Source organism: Branchiostoma floridae, chromosome 14, assembly GCF_000003815.2.
Source record: "Branchiostoma floridae strain S238N-H82 chromosome 14, Bfl_VNyyK, whole genome shotgun sequence".
In the NCBI taxonomy this organism is placed as follows: domain Eukaryota; kingdom Metazoa; phylum Chordata; class Leptocardii; order Amphioxiformes; family Branchiostomatidae; genus Branchiostoma; species Branchiostoma floridae.
Window position 1 is genome coordinate 15,907,490 of NC_049992.1, and position 21,379 is coordinate 15,928,868.

The 21,379-nt window shown below is 40.9% G+C and overlaps 1 protein-coding gene across 1 annotated transcript; it reads left to right on the forward strand.

Moving 5' to 3' along the window:
• The first annotated feature begins 545 nt into the window (after positions 1 to 545).
• Positions 546 to 19,716, forward strand: LOC118429859 (hemicentin-2-like). Its single transcript, XM_035840485.1, has 8 exons — positions 546 to 972; positions 15,132 to 15,479; positions 16,307 to 16,600; positions 17,093 to 17,371; positions 17,746 to 17,988; positions 18,394 to 18,459; positions 18,835 to 19,017; positions 19,634 to 19,716. Exons 1-8 carry the CDS (start codon positions 927 to 929, stop codon positions 19,705 to 19,707), a joined length of 1,533 nt encoding a protein of 510 aa, XP_035696378.1. The 5' UTR covers positions 546 to 926; the 3' UTR covers positions 19,708 to 19,716.
• The last annotated feature ends 1,663 nt before the right edge of the window (positions 19,717 to 21,379 follow it).

Sequence of the window (21,379 nt, forward strand, 5' to 3'; positions counted from 1 at the left end):
GCTCATCAAAGAAGGACCTCAACTGCGTGGTTTCTGCACTTGTCCACATCTGCGTTGGGCCGCTGCGTTTTAAGTGGTCTGACTGGGGTTTGGCTTGTGACAACGCATTTCAGAAATTAGGACACAAGGATGCGCCATCTGTCACCATCATCATCATTATCTGCCAGCAACCACAAAACACTACCTAGAGAATAAACCACAACTTGGAATATTTCTATCTGTTTATTTTGGCGATATCCATATCCGTAGTCCGTAGAAATCATTTAAATGTTGCAAACAAAACATTTTATGTGCTACTGTATCACTTTTGATGATCATATCGTTTCCTCCAATTTGGGAGTTCTTCTTTTCTTCAGAGATCATTTCTAGAATTTTTGCGGATTAAGAAACCGATGATATAGATAATGACGTTACAAGACAAGCTTTCTCTCCTTAAAGACAAAGTAGGAGGAGTATTATATGATTGACAGATTATCCCTCTCCTATCGCCTCCCTCTTCTTTAAATGAGCCGATCCAATTTTTCCGTACCCAGGCATTAGTGCAGCACTGAAGCCTGTTATTTGCATACAGAGCTCCTCTGCAATCTGGACAGCGCTGGTTTTACGGCAGTTAAAACCGACGAAAGTCACGGATAGCCTAGGGCTACACGGAAACGGCCGCGGTGTTAGGGAAACTGGTGCAACTATGAGACGTGGAGCAAGATTGCTTTGGGAAGGAACTGGGCGATAAAGATAGTTGGTAAACACAAGCTCTTTATCCATCCGAGATACGCTGTACCACCTACAGAATCGTGAAGGTAGGTTGAAGTCTTAGGACGCGGATGCGCCGTGCAAGACGTCGCATCAGGAAAACGGCTCGACGTTCGCAACGACAGCAACTTAAAGAGAACCTTTGAAAGACGACACACCCTCAGCTGAATCTGAAGATGCACAGTTTTATCCGAACGCTGGTTTGCTTGGCGGTGATTCGAGGTAAGTGGAATGTTGGGTCTATACTTTTAGTGTTAACATGTTATTGGTACGCCTCAGCAACAGAAGCTGTAGAAATGTAAATAAAGGTCCTTGATAGTTGCAATGGCGCCTTTATGTCTATGTGTGCGTGACCTTTTTAAGTAAATTAAAGGTAGTGCTCTAATGCATCTCGTATACAGGGAACGATATATATTAGGACTGTGCGAGATGTTTGTTTGAGATAGAGGGTACACGTCCCCAGTAAAGTAGGGGTAATTTGGTTTGGCCTATCTTGGATCTCTGTGTTGAGAGGTTAATGAGAAGGGAGATAGGAATTCTTGTAATGTGATTTGGGAAAGGAAGCTTTGCGTCATCAACATTTTGAAGAAAACGTAAAGAAAAAGATAAATAAAGGAAGACTGAGCAAAGTTCCGATATGCATTACATCAGCTTAGAAGGGAGACGAAAGGCGTGTGTCAAAACAGATTTAGCAACGGTTTGGGGGTCTCAGCAATGTAGCTGTTGTGCGCATTACAGTAATGTTTAATATGGGGTTTATGGGCGCATTTTTTATGTTTTTTTCATAACAATTCTGAAACTTGAAATGTAAAAATACATCATTATGGAAGAACCTACCGTAAAAAAAGGGATAAAAAATCGTTAGTTCTACTTCACATACGACTTCCGTATGATGGACGACCTTGTTAGTATCTTATATCTTGAAGCTCAGAGATTTGCTTTTGATCATGGATCTGTACCATCACATAGTGAAGACATAGAAAGGAAAACTAAACTTTTGAGATAAGGCAACAGCAAGTAAAATCTATGGATGGCACCTTCTGCAGAATGCAAAAGTAATGAGATAGTGCGAAAATAAACATGATGGGGAAAACAAGATGGCTAAATTTTCAAAGTAGACACCATAAACGTTGTAACAAAAATTGAAGTGAAAAAAAGTAGTAGCACGTCCAACAAGACATTCTTTCTAGTGTAGTAAAAGTGACACTAGTGTGGTAGACTGGTATAACTTTTCAAGTTGGCAACTACATTCATGATTTGCCACTTCTACAACTATCCAACAAGTTTCACTTCAGAATCTACAACTACAGCTATGGCTACCACGCTAGTGTCACTTCCACAAGTAGAATCATTAGGCTACAATACAACATGTTTTCCCATGTTGGCACTTTCTCATCATGTTGACCGTCCCAGAAGAACAAATCTCATCACTGTTGCATCTAAAATGCCAAAGACAGAGACTTTTACGGTCTCATATAGGGGTGGGTACCGGTATGGTGTACTGGTACAAAACCGGTTTTTCTTATTGGACCGGTCCAGGAAAACCGGACCTGAAAAAATTCGGTGGACCGGATGTTGGACCGATTGGAAAATGACCAGATTATATGATCAGGCATTCATGCGTTTTGGGGCTTACCGGTCGAGGAAAATAACAAGAGCGAAGCAGAGTAGAGTCTATAGTCATTTTACCAACTTTTATAGTCAATCGTTTTTACAGTCAAGGTATTTAGCCTTGTAGGACTTTAAAACGCCAGTGGGAGTCGAATACTCACAAAACAGAAGTCTTTGTAGCAAAATGGACCCTTGTTTTGTGTATCGTCCATCCACAAGTTTTCACATAATGAATCAGGTCCAGGTTTAGGTCCGAACCTGGACCTAATCCTCTGGACCTGAATCGGACCTGGACCTGGATTTTCTGTACAAGTCCACGCCTTGTCTCATACCTCCCACACCGTGCCACACAAGAGGCCGTCAGAGTTCCAGCGGCCACCGTTCCAAAAATCGATACTGCTCGCTAATACATACCCTAGTTTCTACCAAGCCATTTTTCAAATGGCCAATCATATCTTTGTAAAATACTCAGACTTATTAAGAAGTCATTCTAGGTTTGCGCCAATTCGACCGCTCCTGTCCTGCACGAATGATTGAAACCCCTCTTCACATTTTGTACGTGCCGACCGACGAAATTGCTGAGACTAGCATTCGCCGCACGCATGGAAGTCCTGTACTGGCACATGTACACTGGAAAAACATAACCTTCAATCAGCACAAGGACTGCAGGGACGAGATTACTCTAATCGTGTAAACCTCCTGTCGATGGAAGTCAATTCTGATTTCTGAAAGGTCAGCGCTCGGGGTCAAGGGGTCAACTGGGGACTACAGGATTTATGGGGATGGCTTGATGAAGTTTGGAGAGTGAAGAAGCTGCAGCTGGTCTCGGAGAGAATCTGTTGGGCATGATCAGTGGTGCGGAACAGGCCTTCCGGCTCACTGGGCTTCATCTTATCCAATAACATCAAGTGTAACAAGACGGTTAAGGTCAATACGAGGCCTAAAGTTTGGAACGCAAAGATAAAGTAACTTTTTTTCTGCTGCACTGGCAGACCTCCGTGCTGTATCATATATCTTGCCTGGGGAAGTAATTACGACTGGAACAAAAGGAGATCTATGGGACCTGCTATGATATACATCACTTACTGCCGGGCAAGAGAGAGGTTAGAGTAAGCTCTCACACGGACACAGAAAATCATGCGATCCTTTGCAAGTGCATTGATAATACAAATCCCGTTTTTTTTAAAAATTAGTTTCATTTTTTTCACTACAATCTTTAATAGCATCTTACACATTCTTGCAAGAATAAAAATGTTCGCAACAACATTGTTGGTCTTATCCCAGGTATTGCCAGTGAAACCATGCGGTTTTGTTCATCTGAACTGTATGGAAGGCACAGTGAAAATGTCAACATCATTCTTCTCATATGCAGTACATGGACCGTTCATCGCGAAACAAATTACACGTACTGCTATTAGGATCACAGCTCGCAGGAATCTTCCAGATTTGACCCCCTGTCACTAGCAAGCGAATCTTCATCAATCTCGGTAGAATTAGGTAGAAAATCATCGTGCGTGCATTTCTTAAAATGTTCATCGACAAACAAGTTGTGTGCATATAGCGGCCTTCCTAATTACTATGTATTCCCGCAATCTGGCCTTTCTGTTGGTTCCCTGAGGACTGTTTTAGCCTGATTGCGCACGTTTTAATCAAGGAAGCTGCTGAGACGGGGCCACTTAAGACCCTTTCTCAACATGTACGGGCTAAGGTGGGGTTTAACAGGCACGTTCTGGTCGATAACTGAAAAGGCGTTCGCCCTTTGTAAGAACCGACGGTGCATAACAGCAATATCTATCGATAAGAGAGCATGTTTGAGGCGCGTGAATAAAAGATGGAGAAACGGATCCCTACATTACAGAGTTAAAGGCAGTGGGGCGGGTATTACGCTAATAACACATCTTCCTAATTCCAGGAGAAAGCCTTTAATCGTTTGCTGTTGTCACAGCGGATTCCCAGATGTACGGGTTGCGTGTGGCGGCAACTTAAAGGGCTCATCTTGGTGCGAGCTTTGGTGGGGATGTTGTGGTCGATAGTGCGCCTCTTCGTATGTATATGTAGGGCGGCTTGGGAGCGATGTCTCCCGCCTGTAACACACAGATGAGTTCTGTGGTCGGCGGGTGTGAATTTCTGCAAAGTCATGTTCGCCTATTGACTTACGATACTCGCTATCACGCGTGACACAAGAGGGGGGGAGGGGGAGAAATCTCATTTTCTCACAAGTCAAGTCCTTGTGCCGTTGCTTCTAAGGTCTAAAATTGTACCGCGACTATTTCCTTATACCCGATAGGATTTCGTATAACACGCAATGATCTATTATCTATTTTCTTTGTTCTTGTATTTCACTTGAATACGTAAGAAGACTGTATTTGCACAAAAAATATCCCGTCGAAAACTATATTCACAGTGTTGAAAAGTACATGGAGTTGAGTTATAAGAACAGCAAGCTCGGCAGTTCAAGTTACTTCTTCACCTCCCTCTGGTGCACTTGTGAAGCAACGTGTCTATATCTCACATTGCATCTGCCGGAAACTGTAATATCTGTATTGCTCTTGTAAATCCTACCAGGCTTTCGGAGGTCCTCTTCAATTACAGCTGATAGCGGAAATAAATCCGCGGAATGTCATCTCTCTAAACCTTCTGACATCTTCACACATCCCGTATTGGTGGGTAATGACACTAGTTGAATGTATAATATAGGCCGGGTTTGCTTGAATGCCTGTTTCACACGTTGTGGTTGAACGAGTTTAAGTACTATGACTCTGTATCTACGACATCTATGATTGTGACGTTGCAGTTAATAGTTTGTCTTTTATCCTTTTTAAGCAGATCTAATTGAACACCCACATAGATACACTTACGTCACACTTAAATAGCGTAACGTTGAACTGATCAAAATTCAACGCTTTGGTAACTTAAGCCAAAAGGCGTGCTCAATTGTTTGGATTGCCTTAGCACTAACGTCAGAGAAAACAATATAGCTAAAACAGGAGGATCAATTTCGCATGACTTCATCTGACAGTCGTATTACGAATATATGAAGTAAGGCATGTGTTGCAATAAACTTATAATATGATACTGCTTTTGTAATACTGCTTGCATTACATACAGTCACAGAGAAAATATGTTTGTTTATGTTCTTTTTCTTATTTGAACGCCTAAGGATAACGAACTTGAATGATACATTATGGTGTTACTTCAAGCTGTCTCTTGGGCACGTTGCACTCCAGGCACGTTGTTCTGAAAACAGTAATTCAAGAAAACATATCGTCCCTGTCAAGGAAGAAAATCCCTCGGACACAGGCCAATCTAGGCTTCTCTGACTATTCAAGCGCATCCTATCAACAAGATAGATGGTTCCCTAGACACAGTGTGCTGGTGATTCGTGGGGCATTGGTCTTCACAGGACGTCAAACTCTTACCGGCATCTTAAACTGTTGACGGACCTTAGCTTATTACTCATTCTTGGTCTATCAGTTAGAGGAGACTACAATACTCACACTATCAATGCCAACATTATTATTCGTATGGGCATGGTTACATAGGTCACATCGTACGATCGCTAACTCCGGGCATTTTGGAGGACAGTTATGTACGTCTCCTGCAAAATTCAACTGTCGACTCTTGGTACTAGTACACAAAATGCTGTTTTGGATCCATGTCAGAGGTTGGTTCTGTCAGGGCTTGCTTGAAAATCCTATGGCATCAATCGTACGACCTATGTAACTGCGCCCTAAGTTTGTACTAAAATAACGGATAGACTGATATGATGTTGGTCCATCCACCCCAGTTCTCTACAGGGAAGCTCTCAGGCTCTTGCGTAGACGAAGAGAAAACTTTCTTTGGTAATCCGAAGATGAAAATTGGGGTTATGAGAGTATCTTGCACGTTTGATCGCACCTTATAGAAATGAGTATTGGAACCGTCGGGGAGACTGGTGTACATATATGTACGGGAATGAAGATTTCCCCGAAGTATTGGATCATGAAACCGTCATCTAAAATCAATTTGTATTCATTATCTTCCAGCGAACAATCTATCAAAAGTACACTCTAGCGTCCTACACGCACAATATCACTGCGAGATGTGGTAATAAGTACTTTGATATACTTCTCGAAATTACCCCCAAAGTTAATGAGATTGTAAGGGAGATGCATCACTTAGTTCGCATGTGAGCCCTCTGTATGACTCCCAATCTTCACATGTTTCTTCACTGCCTGCCAGAGAAGCGTTGCAAAGTTATAACGCAATTATTATCTAATTGCGACCGCGCGTGTATGATGCGGAGAAGCGCATTATCCCGGTTTGTGGGGAGGGAGCAATTTTCGCGCCTTTCTGACGCGCAGTAGGTTCCCCTCGGTACCCTCCGATCATTTGTCAATTATTTTCTACCGGATATACGTTGTCTATCCGCAACGACTATAGATTACCGAAAATTTAAAACATCCGCAGTATCTAGAATTGCAGTAAAATAAATAAAATCATCGGGGTGATAGTTTGGGTGTTTATATACTGATAACAGTATGACATGCCCATGAACCGATATAGGATGTTAGCAGCAAGATTGCCATCTATATATGAAATCACGAGGGTTGTACTAATGATGTTTAATCAGGCTGAGGCTGTAATTAATCGGTGAGACAGATGTGGGGATTGAAGGCTGGCGCCGGGCGGAGTGATACCATCGTCTGTGGCTAGGGTTGTATCCAGAGACAAGTCCCCTCGTTATATACGCCCAGATGATTCTTACCAACGACATGTACCAACAGGTATGATGGTTGTCGGGGACTGTGCAATGTCATCTTGAGGGACGAAAGCGATCTCTAGAACTAATGAATGAAGACCTTTATTGCACATTTTTTGCCCCACTGGGCTAAGTACAGGTCACATGGTAACAACCATATATATGGTAACAAGCATATACATTTATATGTGCAGATATACGTCTGATCTACTCTAGTACATTCGACATCCTCTCGCTTCATGGTGATTGCATAAATGTAGATGCATATGGCTGTACGGTTGGTTAGAGTTGTAAAGCTGTAAGGAATATAAATTTCTCCTTACTATTCAAGTATTTGAAGTTGGGAAATCTACATGTAATCAAATAGAATGCTTCTATCGCTATCATGTAAAGGGCTCTTTGCTCTATGAACGCCAGATGAGCTACTCTTCCAATGGTCGTGACGAGGACGACAGACGAATATGTACAGTATTTACAGGTTCATTGGCATTGTACCAGGGAAATTCCCCTGGATTTTTTTTTCGACAACCATAATAAACAGTGGGCCACGGCTTAACGCCCCGTCCTAAGAACTGCAACCCTTTCCAGTAGCGTGCTTGTGGGTGAACGACACAGCCAAGATTCGAACTCACGACTTCTTGGTACCGTGAGATGCAGAACCCATTGAACTGCGCGCGCTATACGTATACTGGGGTGCCTATCTCAGGTTTGTTGTGCACCCGGGAAAACAAAACAAACGCCCTTATTTTCCGTTATCTCTCCCAACCCGACCATTTAAGTTTATACTTGGATTCCATCAAACGGTTCGGTGCGGATTCCTTTTTAACACCCACTTCTCACAGGAAGTACACGGAACCGTGACGCGTGCTGTAAATTCATACATCGTAAACATTTCCAAAACATTACTCCCTAATTCCTCTATAGGACGGCGATGGGACGGCGACATCACTGCGACCGCACAGTGACCTACAATTTGACAGAGCACGCAAACAATTTCATAAAGGAATAATGAATTTTTTACACTTTGCATGCTTCTCGCTTTTAATCTATACTTTTACATTTTGCATGTTATTTCAAATATAGTAAGTTAAGCACTTAATTAGATACAATTTAGGTCGCTGCGAGATCGCCCACTTTGGAATTGGGTACAGGTCCTTTGTGACTTCTTGAAGATATTTCCTTCCACAATCAAAGCTTACCCAGTAACCAAAATCTGTATCCTAGAAAAATAACTTAACTTACCTTCAATATTTTGAAATATACGTCTTAGAGTACTCCTACATTTAATGCTTAACGTATGCTAATAGACAGAGCATTTGTTAACATATATGGTTTGATTTAGTATTATATGCCATAACGTATACTTTTCTCCTTTATTTCGGCTTTCTGTTATTTCTCTCTTTAAAAATTTGTACCTCATGAAAAATAACCAAACGTATAAATGTCAAAGCACAGGCTTTTGCTTTCCATACGTTAATGAGCTGCGCATTTTGTTACTGTTACAACTTATGCTTTTGATACGCCAGGACATAAATTCTTCTCTGTTATCTCGCCTCATCAACCTGTACAGAGATTCCTCCGCTAGATTGTCAGCCTGTGTGCCCTTTCATTCTGCTCCCCGTCCCACCTGGAGCAGATGCTTTTCTCCATTAAGCAGGTGACTTTTACTGACACAATATGTCAGACATGGTGTCTCCACACGGCGATAACTCCGGCTCGCTGCGGGGGAAAAATCACCCAAGTGTGTGTGTGTGTTGGGGGGGGGGGGGGGGTATTAATCTTACCCGCCAACCAGAACTCCTGACTATGGATGAACTTGCTGCTTGTAGCAAATCATTTGGAAACCTTGAGGAACTCATTTAGACTAAAGGCGGTATCTCACTGCACTAGGGGCGCCTAAGTATAGTAACTGTCATATATATATATATATATATATATATATATATATATATATATATATATTAGGTCGCAACTATGTTGCTGCCCTAGTGAAATGGGAGAGTTGTTTGATATTTTCATTAGAGCTAAAAAGGGTGGTATCTCACTGCACTTGGGGTACTGGTGCGGCGCTGCGGGGTTCGTTCACTGCGGCGTTGTTGATTTCGCGTATATTTAGATATGAGCATGACTTAGAAGACAACAAAATACACAAAACGTAAGAAAATTCGTTCTTTACCTCTGGATTTCGTTGCGTAATCTTTCGAACCCCGCCGTGCCGCACCAATGACCAATGTTGTAAGGACATTGAGCACTATCATCATCATCATCATCATGGACTGTTTTCTTAGAAATAAGGAATACAAGGCAGTGTCTGTTATTATCTGAATCTCCGGCATTCACCACTGCAGAAAGAGCTGCTTGCTGCGTCTCTATGGTCATTAACTTTCTTCCTGTTCTTTATTGTATTTCACATAAAATCAGGGATGAGACTATCTCTGATGAGGCCTTTACGATGTTACGTCGACTTCGGGTCTAAGCTACGGATGTAATGGTATCCACAAAGTTATAACCTTTCAATATTCAGCTGTCAACTTTAAATCATATTAACTTTTTAGACATATATTGTCTAAGGCTTTGTGTTCTTTTGTTACATTATGAACAATCAAGACATTCTTTACAAATTGAATCTCAGTGTTCAAATTATTCATTTGCTTTCTCTACGTTGTCAGCAATGTTCTTTGATGAACTATAATTATAATATACTACAGTTTCAGACTTAGAACATAGAACTTTTCCTAATAAAGTTGTCATCACCCTTTTGTACGAATTGTACTTAAGAGCTGATGTCTGTAAAAACCAAGCAAAATCAGAAAAAGTTGGCCAAACTCAAAAAATCGATTTTCCTTAAATTTTGTGTGGTGGTAGGGCCTTGGTCCAAACCTACAAAAATGGCAAAGTTTTAGATCTGCGGTCACCGGTTGCCATGGCAACGGCCATTTTCAAAATGGCGGATTTTCACCAAGGGACGGCCTTGGTCGCGTCCCAAATAGGCCTCCTTTGGACTCCTGTAGCCCCCACAAATTAACAGATATTTTATCGATTCTCGCATATGTTATTACCCCTATTCTAATGAACAAAATGATATATAGTGATGCTCAAAATGTTTTTGTGGTCAGGTGCAGTAGATGTTTAAAAATTATGTGTTTTCGTGAATTTCCAAAATTGGCAAAAATCCATTTTTTGACCATTTTTATTGACCATTAGCTCATTAGCAGGCAAATTAATTTGCTTCATTTTCGGCACAGTTATAGTTTGAACCTTTGTATACATCATATGTAAAAATAAATTTGGGCCTTTTACGTATCGGACCGTGGTGGCCCCCAGAGTAAACCAATATTTCCATTTCAAGAAAATCGTAACCATAGAATTATTCCTGGAAAAACAGTCATAGCTTACCAGAAATGAATCTCATTATCATTGTATGTAACAGAGGAACTTACCTATCACTTATAAAAGCAGGGTTGTTTTAGATTTTTTTATAATTGCCTTTAAAATGATTTTATTGAGTTTTTTTGGTCGTTTTTAGACCAAAAAATGTATCTTTTGGCCCAAGCACCCTGGTATTACAACCAAATGACCTGAAATTTGGTATGGGAATGTCCTGGACACGTACACACATGGGTTGATAACTGGTTTGCCATATGATAGAACAAAATGCTGAATTTTGTGACTTTTATGGGGCATTTTTGGCCCAAAAACTACATTTTTGGCCCCAGTACCCTGGTTTTACAACCAAATGACCTGAAATTTGGTTTAGGAATGCCCTGGACACATACGCACATGGATTCAATAACACTTTGGGCATACTGTTCAATAAAATGCAAAAGTTTGTGATTTTTGGTTTATTTTTTCCCCAAAAAAGTACATTTTTGGCTCCCCTACCCTGGTTTTACAACTGAATGACCTGGAATTCGGTATAGCAATGCCCTGAACATATGCACACATGGATTCAATAACATGTTTTACATACAGTACAACAAAATGCTTAATTTTGAGATTTTTGCCATTTTTTTTACCAAAAAAAAAGTCATTTTCTTGCTCCTGTTCCCTGGTAAATAACCAGTAAATAACCGGTAAAAAATTGGTATAGGAGCGCATTGGAAATGGCTTTTATAACCCGTTTTTGCATACAGTGCAACAAAACGCTTAATGTTGTAATTTTTGGTCATTGCTTTACCCCAAGTACATTTCTAGCTCCTATTCCCTATTAGGCATTACAGGCAAATTACCTCCTGGACTCCAAAAACCCCCACAAAGTAAGAGATATTCTATTGATTCCCGTATATGTTATTACCCATATTCTAATAAGAAAAGTGATATTAAGTTATCCTCGAAATGTTTTTGTAGTGAGGTGCAGCAGATGTTAAAAGATGACGTGTCTTTGTAAATTGTAAATTGCCAAAAAGTGTTATTAAAGTGTCCAGGACACTCCCATACCGAATTTCAGATTATTTAATTGGAGAAACAGGTTATTTTACAGGAGCCAAAATATTTGTTTTTGTAAAAAAAATGGCAAAAAACACACACAAAATTCAGCATTTCACTGTACTGTATGACAAGCATGCCCTGGACATATGTGCGCATATGTCCAGGGCATTCCTATACCAAAGTTCAAGTCGTCTAAATTTTTTTAGTTGTGAAACCAGGCTACAAGAGCCAAAAATGCACTTTTTTGTTTTAAAAAAATGGCCCAAAATAACAAATTAAGCATTTTGTTGTATTGTATGCCAAACGTGTTGTTATTGGATCCATCAGTGCATATGTCCAGGGCATTCCAATACCGAATGCAGGTCATTCAATGGTAAAGCCAGGGTACATGAGCCAAAAATGTACCTTTTTTTTTAGTAAAAAAAAATGACCAAAATTAAGCATTTTGTTGCACAGTATGCCAAAATTATTATTGACTCTATGTGTACATGTGTCCAGGGCATTTTTATACCGAATTTCATTTACTTGTAAAACCAGGGTTTAATGGGCCAAAAATGTACTTTTGGGGCCAAAAATTACAAAAAGGAGCCAGAAATGTACTTTGGGTAAAACAATGACCAAAAATTACAACATTAAGCGTTTTGTTGCACTGTATGCAAAAACGGGTTATAAAAGCCATTTCAAAGGCGATTCTACATTTGTATACCGACTTTTTACCGGTTATTTACTTGGAAAACCAAGGAACAGGAGCAAAAAAATGACTTTTTTGTAAAATAAATCTCAAAATTAAGCATTTTGTTGTACTGTATGTAAAGCATGTTATTGAATCCATGTGTGCATATGTTCAGGGCATTGCTATACCGAATTCCAGGTCATTCAGTTGTAAAACCAGGGTAGGGGAGCCAAAAATGTACTTTTTTGGGGAAAAAATAAACCAAAAATCACAAACTTTTGCATTTTATTGAACAGTATGCCCAAAGTGTTATTGAATCCATGTGCGTATGTGTCCAGGGCATTCCTAAACCAAATTTCAGGTCATTTGGTTGTAAAAACCAGGGTACTGGGGCCAAAAATGTAGTTTTGGGGCCAAAAATGCCCCATAAAAGTCACAAAATTCAGCATTTTGTTCTATCATATGGCAAACCAGTTATCAACCCATGTGTGTACGTGTCCAGGACATTCCCATACCAAATTTCAGGTCATTTGGTTGTAATACCAGGGTGCTTGGGCCAAAAGATACATTTTTTGGTCTAAAAACGACCAAAAAAACTCAATAAAATCATTTTAAAGGCAATTATAAAAAAATCTAAAACAACCCTGCTTTTATAAGTGATAGGTAAGTTCCTCTGTTACATACAATGATAATGAGATTCATTTCTGGTAAGCTATGACTGTTTTTCCAGGAATAATTCTATGGTTACGATTTTCTTGAAATGGAAATATTGGTTTACTCTGGGGGCCACCACGGTCCGATACGTAAAAGGCCCAAATTTATTTTTACATATGATGTATACAAAGGTTCAAACTATAACTGTGCCGAAAATGAAGCAAATTGATTTGCCTGCTAATGAGCTAATGGTCAATAAAAATGGTCAAAAAATGGATTTTTGCCAATTTTGGAAATTCACGAAAACACATCATTTTCAAACATCTGCTGCACCTGACTACAAAAACATTTTGAGCATCACTATATATCATTTTGTTCATTAGAATATGGGTAATAACATATGCGAGAATCAATAAAATATCTGTTAATTTGTGGGGGCTACAGGAGTCCAAAGAAGGTCTATTTTGGACGCGACCATGCCTTCCCTTGGTGAAAATCCGCCATTTTGAAAAATGGCCGTTGCCATGGCAACCGGTGACCGCAGATCTAAAACTTTGCCATTTTTGTAGGTTTGGACCAAGGCCCTACCACCACACAAAATTTAAGGAAAATCGATTTTTTGAGTTTAGCCACCCTATGCTTGGTTTTTACAGACAGAGCCTCTTAAGGCGTGTAGCCTTCTCAGAGCGTTACGCCCAGAAGAACGGTAAAGACGAAACAAGAAGGCTCCAAACTGCTTACACGCAAAACTAGTATTTTAAGAGAGCTGTGCTCTGTAGCGGAGGATAAAAGAAAGCAGAAATTTATTGCAGGGCTATAAACGAAGGGCAGTAACACAGGGAGGGGGTTTAATTCACCAGACGTTGATCGAATGAATTCTGGAAGAAGAAATCTCAGTTTATAACCGAGTTTTCAAAGTGTGGATCATTTTGAAGTGCAGATATATCCGTCTCTACGGGAGTGTATACATTGCAGCAAATCCTCCATCGTGTCGCTAAAATCCAGTTACGAGCTGATAATGGAAGAGGCGCGGCGGCTGTCAGCGGAAAATAAGTTCTGATTTACAGGTTATTGATCGAGGGATTCCAAGATTATCCGGTTTTCTCCCGGAAGACGTTCGGTTTGTGGGTGTGATGTGTATGGATCGGTAGGATATCTGAGGTATTACAGAAGCTGAACAAAACACGTCAGGCAGGTCTGTCAATCAAAATGGCGTCTCTAAGACTTAGGCGGGAGGGCCAAGGTCTCCTGATACAAACTTCATTCTATCTGCCGGAAAGTATCCGACTTGCATGAGATAAACAAGTCTTAAAAGCTGTTTTTTGTATGCAGTACCTCGCCACTCCACGGGCTCTGTTAATGGAGTTGCATTTGCATGCAGCTATATGGGGTTAGTAATATCTGGAACAAGTGCTTCTCAACATACCATTTAACGCGTATAAGGTCAAGGGAGGTTGCATGTTTAATTCATGACTAAAAGCTTTTAACTATAAACAAACGATAATCGGAACAATATGACAGTGATTTGATATTTATTCTCCCACAAGGAATATTCGTGAAGATTAAATGTGTGTCTGACCTAGTGAGACATGGACTTTGTGGTGACAGTTTTTTCTCCATTCACTTTTCCAACCATTCCATTCCATTCTAAATAATCCGTTACATTATACAACCGTTATCGGTTTCCAACATGGGACCTTGAAATGCAAAACATGCACAGCCAACTCCGCGTCCTACTTTAAAGTAAGACGCAAAATAATGCAGTAGGTAGAGATTCCATCGGAAGACTTGTTGGCAACAACAGTATGTAAATGATTATAAATCAACGCAAGAGCAAGTGTGTGGGTACTCTTTGCTCTATTATGAAACACATTTTATTTCGATCTGTCCCTTCTATAATCAAGAAAGAAAAGAGCTATTCAAAGAGATCACCAAATTCCATCCTAATCTTACAGACAGAAAGAAAACTACTATCCTCTTAACATCTCAAAACCCATACATTACGGAAAAGCTGGAATCATTCTTCAGTCTTCTACTTTCTCAGAAAAAGAAGTCAAACCCAATACGACATAGTTTAGCGTTAGACTTTAGACTAGAGTAGTTCCTTGCTATACTGTGATCCATTGTCTGTATGTCATTTTTTGTCACTTGCAATTAGCCTTCGGGCAAGAACTTGCAATAAAGATATGTTATGTAGCTACTTCGTAATTTACCAGCTTGACTGGTAGCTTGCTGTAGCGACAGTAAATCATTATGCATACTTTACGATTACAGGATGTCTGTGCCAGTCGTCTATCGGACTGACTCTACCGGACACGGTGAACACCATAGCCGGGGACCCCGTTACCTTACCCGCCACCTTCCGCACGGATCGCCGCATCGCCACGATCACTTGGACCAAATTGGAGAAAAATGGAGACAAAAGAACTCCTATTCTCACGAATATACCTATGATGGCGTCGACTGAAGCGCATGGCTCCTATGAAGGTAGAGTGGAACTGGTCGGGAAGGCCTCCCTGAAAATTGACCGGACCACAGCTGAAGACCAAGGGCGGTACGTCCTCACATTGGTGGGGCAAGGGATCGGCACAGAGGAGGGGTTCATCGAGCTGAACGTCATGGGTAAATAACTCAGCATTCAAGTTCAGGTTCTTTAATTTTGCATACTACGTAATGGTAAAAAGCTGAACCCGTGATACTATCAGATAGCTTGGTTATATCTACGTATCTACTATATGTCGATACGAAAATGTAACAGAAATTATCTGATATAGACGACTTTACCAGTAGCTTGAGGAAATGCCTGAGCTTTGGTAACAATCTAACATATTGCATGGGACAATAACACAAAAGGACAGGGCTCTACCTGGTAATGGGATTTTCCCTTCGTTATGGTGGATTTTGAGGATTATCTTAACGTTCTGAATCCATATTTAATGGGACGATGGTATCAAGTTTTTGGTATCAGCTCGACCATCCCGTCCTAATTGCGCGGAACAGAAGGGGTATCTGTGCCGTTCATCAGGATCATTCGGCTCGGATCCGACAAGTTGTTCGTCATTTGGAGAAACATTAGATTATCACCGTCCCATGACAGGAACTTCCGACCGGTTTGTATCCTGTAATTAATCTCGACTGAACGGTTTGTCCGGAAACGTCCCTCATGCGATCATAATTGATTGATTACAAGTTCGATTTGATATGCGTGGTAAATCAGCAAACATGTTTTTTTTGTGTCTTACTTTATGAAATCAAATTTTTATTGATATAGTCCGTTCATATGTAGAGAAAACATAAAAGTAAGGTAAGAGATTTAGATTGTAAATTCGTAGCTGTTTGGGTACAAGCAGATTTCCATATTTGGCGGATTAATAAAAATGGTTGCGAAAATGGCAAAACATTGTGTCACAAAGAATACTAAATGCTTCTTTCACCTCCAAATGGTGCAGTTCCACCAAGAATCGCAGTGGGGCCTTCCGACCCAGTGATGGCAGCCAGTGGAAGATCGGCAACTCTAACGTGCTCAGTCACGGAAGCGAAGCCGAACATCACATCACTGCACTGGGAGAAGGACGGGTCGTTAATCGATAGTTCACGATTGGTCACCAAGTATTCCGGTGGGAATCTGCAGTCGACGAATCTGGTGATACATTTCGTGACCAGGGGTGACGCAGGTGTATACAAGTGCATCGCAGATCACGTGGTTCGAAGAGTCAGCGCTGCACTGACAGTGCGGGTGTTGTGTGAGTTGCTCTGATCCATACCTAAATCTTCTAATTTTCATCTCTATTTATGTAGTCTGTCCATGTCGAAATGACACGTTTCCAAGTCATTTGAGCAATACTTTAAAAGCAATCATAATATTTTAAAAGCAATCATTTTTCGACGATTTGTACTTCTCTTTTCGCTGATATCTGTATTTGCATTCTTCATCATATTCGGTCTAAGTTACTACATTAAAAACTTAAAAACACACTGTTATGTTTTCTTTCTACTCCCATCACAATACTTGATACCTCCGCGACAAATAGAGGTATACTTTTGGGCTCTGTTTGCCCGTATGTGACTGTCATGATTGCGCAGAAATAACTTATAAAAACCTCTAGATGGATTGTGATGATATTTGGTATGTGGGTAGGAGTTGTAGACACGAAGGTCAAGGTCAAAGCAGAACTTCCGTTTTTTGGTACCTTTTGTCCTGGACATGCTGTGACCTTGTCTCTAATTTTTGACAGATCCCGCCACTATACTGAGCATCTCGGACTCCCAGACTGTTTCCGTGTCGGACCGCGTCACTCTGCAGTGCGTGGCTGAGGGAAACCCTCCGCCCAACATCACGTGGACACGGAACGGAGTGCGTCTGCGCGGGACCACGAAGAGCGTGTCACGTGACGTCCGCGCAGAATCTGTGGTACTGGATGACGTCACAGTGAACGCCAGCGGTATTTACGCATGTACAGCGGCCAACTCCGTTGGGAAGAGTGACCTTAAGTCTGTAGAAGTGATCGTCCAAGGTAGGTCCTTGTGTTTATAAAGTATACAATTACACATGTGAGTAGGTACACAGATAGTCAGATACATTTTGAGGTTGAGGTATTGAAACTTCAATTTCTGTGATACTTGAAGCTGTTCCCTCACCCGAGTGCTACTGGAAAGGTTTTAAGTCCTTATGACGGGACGTTCAGCCGTGGTCCACTGTTAATTGTGCTTGACCAAAAGAGCTTGGTACAATGAATCTGTAGATACAGGGCCTGTCTTCTTTTGCACGACAGGTAGAAGATTATATACCAGCTGTTACCTTGACTGTCCTTATAATTACTTCTTGGAATTAATCAACGTTTCCTTAAAGAAAAATGAGAAAACTTAAGATTGGAACATTGAATCTCAGGTTCTCAGTCTTGGCTGGACGACAGCAGTATAGCCATCCTTGTGGGCGCTATCGCTGGAGGCCTGTGGCTCGCCATCTGTGTGGGTCTGGCCGTGTACTTCGTCAGGCGGCGGCGGAACAGACAGGACAAGAAGCGGTTCGCCTTCTACTACAACATGGGGCGGAAACAGCCGGACGGCACGGACGGAAAGACGGGGGAGGAGACGCTAGAAGTGACCCGTCACCCACACCTCAAGCTACCAGGTACTGTACACAATCGATAACTCAACACTTTTTTTAATACATGTTGTATCTCAATCTGTCGAATGGCCAAGTGGCTAGGTTGTCGGAAGCGTCGTTCAAGCGAGCTTGAGAAGCCACGGGTTAGATTCCTTGTATATATGATACCATATATGGCTGCCCTGGAGAAAGGCACTTAACACGACAATCGTCAATTCACCCAGATGTAAAATGGGTACCTGGCTTCGACTAGGGAAGTAAAAGGCGATTGTAGGAGAGTGAATACCGTGTTCTAGACACAGTGGATAACAACCCTGCCCCAAGGCCTTTACCTGTAACTACCTATCTAAATCCGTCTCGTCATACCAACGTTTATGTTTTAAACAGTTGCTAACTGTGTATACTGAACGTTCTTCTACCACCATGCAGCCAAACCAGTGTCAGGGGCTCCTACGTACGGTGGGATAGATACGATGCGTCGGACCAAGGGCAAAGGTGCGTTTCTCTGCGGTTCTGGATTCATCAATGTTGCAGTCGCAGCAGTCAAGATTACAATCAATGATACGTTACATGCCTAATGTTTAAATGCCAACTAAGTGCTGACCCCAGTGGCATATACGTGCGAGGTCATTGAATGGAAAGAGGCTAAAGACGTGTTATCAAAAAAGAATAAGGCTAACGACGTCCTGTCACACAAACGAGGCTAAAAGCATTTTCCTGTCAAAGATTGTTGGTGTGCAGACATGTGATCTATCTGTAGTTAACTCGAACTTCGAAGGGGGGCGTAAATAGAAAATTTGCAAACTGCACAGACTGTTTTGACGTTTTCACAGAGCTGACAAAAGAAATGAGTGTTCCCATCTCTTACAGTGCGTCGTTACGGCCTGGTCCTGTACACCTACCACCCACAAGAGGACAACGAGTTGTATCTGGAGATTGATGACGTCATCGAGGTGCTTGAGGGGGAAGATGGCGGCTGGTGCCTGGGTTACCTGAGGGGCAGGATAGGCCTGTTCCCCTCCAACTACGTCAAGTTTCTGTCCGCGTCCCAAGGTAATAAACTGGAATGACTATTTGCACTACTCCAAATAGTAGCAAGAGGTATTGATAAGAATCAATCCCTCTCACAGACACGCACAAAGACACACACACTCACACTATCTATATTCTATACCAACATAATTTGTAAGCCCATCCATTAAAATGTTTTGAGCCGATCTTTTATAAACACAACATGTACAGAATGCGTAACGTTACATACCATTTATGAGACTCAGCTTCTGGTGAGTGGAGGCGCAACAACGTACCTTGTATTTCTCCTATCAGAGGAGAGCGATTCTTCGAAGAATGAATTTTGGTATGTCAAAGGTCAAGCTAGGACAAAACCATACGTAGAAAGAGGGGACGGGAGTTTTCATCCTGCAGTATCTATGCATCTCATTATACTGGTGACCTGTGTTCTGTTTACTTTGTTTGGCAGTCATAGAGAGCACAAAAGTAGATTAGTATCCCGATTAACGTAGGTCTACTAACTCTACTTCGTTCCACCATCCGCCTATATACCAACACGGCTGATGAGTTGGTATTCTTCGTAGCGCGTATAGCTATAATAAAATCTCACATCTTCACTGTTATTTACATCTACACTTTATTTTACCATTTTTTACAGTGTCTGCATCGAAACTGAGGGAACTGTACGATTCATCCGACCCCAATCGCAGATCGGGAAAGTCAAGCGTCTAAACGGAACAAGGTGCACTTGATGCACAATAACTGCACCTGCTATCCTCCTCGCCAGGCGGCGTGACTTAACGATCCATTAGCCTGTCTAGACTTGATTACTCATGAATAACATTCTGCGAAAAAAAATGGTCGGAAGGGATGTTAGCCCATTTTGTACCATAGGAAGAATGATACTTTCTGGGTTAAAAAAAATGGGTCAAAGTTTTGTACCCATCATTAGCACATCTCATTAGTACGTGTTTCCAAAACAATAATTTTCAGGACTAAAGATATGGGATAAAGAACCAATCCTGTCTGTCTGTTGGAATAGGATAACGATATCTCTTATAGGATAACGATATCTTTTATCTGGCATTCTCATCGATGTGGGTGAATAAAAGAAAGGTATAAGGAGAAAGTTAAAACGGAAATGGTGGGAAACAGTGTATAATGGATTTGAAACATGAAATTGGATTTGTAAGTGAACTTTTCACGGGTTTTGGAAGAATGGACCTAATGTTGAACTACCAACATAAAGATAGAGAGGAATTAAAGCAGTTTTCAGGTGTATTCGTTGATTGAGAATTGAAAAGCAATGTTGTAAACTGCTATGAAGTGTGTATGTAAGTCTAGTGCTTGCCAAAAGTTAATTCTGTGTACATAACAAAAGAGCTACCTATCGTAGGCAATGAGAGATCACAGCACAAGTGGCAATGCATTGACCATGTAACGGACTAAGGCTTTTGAACAAAGGACAAAGTTTTGTTATGGGTTGTCCTTTTAATGATGAAACAGGTCTTGTTTATGTAACTACATTGTATATGCAGAATCGTTTTTATTCAGTACGACCACAGTACCGGACATGTATTCTATATGTCCCCAGCATGTACATATCTGAAAGTGGCTTTCCGTTATATCATATAAAAAAAACTACTGTGTGGACAAAGAAAAGTACAAATAAAAAACAGAATACGCTTATCCAAATGTTACCTCATTTTCACAACATGGTTGCAGTGTACATGTAATACACCTGTATACGAGTATTAGCCCTAGGAGGCACAACCACACCAGGAGTGCAGATGGTAGGTATGTCAAGATAAACTATTTGAGGAAATACACGAGTATAGATTTTACATCTAAACAGTTGGCTCGAGTAGAAGAATTCGAAAGGAAAATATTGATGCTATTCCTTACGGGAAGGCTTACATCAAAGATTGCCGAGTATATCTGTACGTCTTAGAGCGACTAGACCTACCAGAGTGTCAGTTACAACTGTCGTCTTGATTACTAATAAGATATCTACCTCTTTCATTGGTAGTACATTGGAACTAGAGGTCATGATCAACTACCATTGATAGCTAGTTTTCCAAATTAGTCGCGTTGTAATACTCTAGTCATCCGCATAAGCTCATCCAAGAAAGACATTCCTGATATGTACAATTCCAAACAGGGCACACATATTGTATTAACAAATACAAATAAATCACTAATCTTCTTATAACTATTTTCACTAATGACAATTTCAAAAATTATCTGGGTTGCAATTCATACTTACTTTTGAGAAAATACATCTTACCTGCCAGTAGAAGGTAGCGATAATGTACACAGCATAATATAGATATGTTTCTGTGTGAAGATGACTCCATATTTACAAATTCTGCATCTCGTAGCTTGCAGAGTAACAAATAAATAG

Excerpts from the sequence above, each read along its gene's own strand:
- LOC118429859 (XM_035840485.1), top strand. The coding sequence starts at position 927 with ATGCACAGTTTTATCCGAACGCTGGTTTGCTTGGCGGTGATTCGAG. Across the intron at positions 15,480-16,306 it reads CATCGAGCTGAACGTCATGG|TTCCACCAAGAATCGCAGTG; the intron begins GTAAATAACTCA and ends CAAATGGTGCAG. Across the intron at positions 16,601-17,092 it reads ACTGACAGTGCGGGTGTTGT|ATCCCGCCACTATACTGAGC; the intron begins GTGAGTTGCTCT and ends AATTTTTGACAG.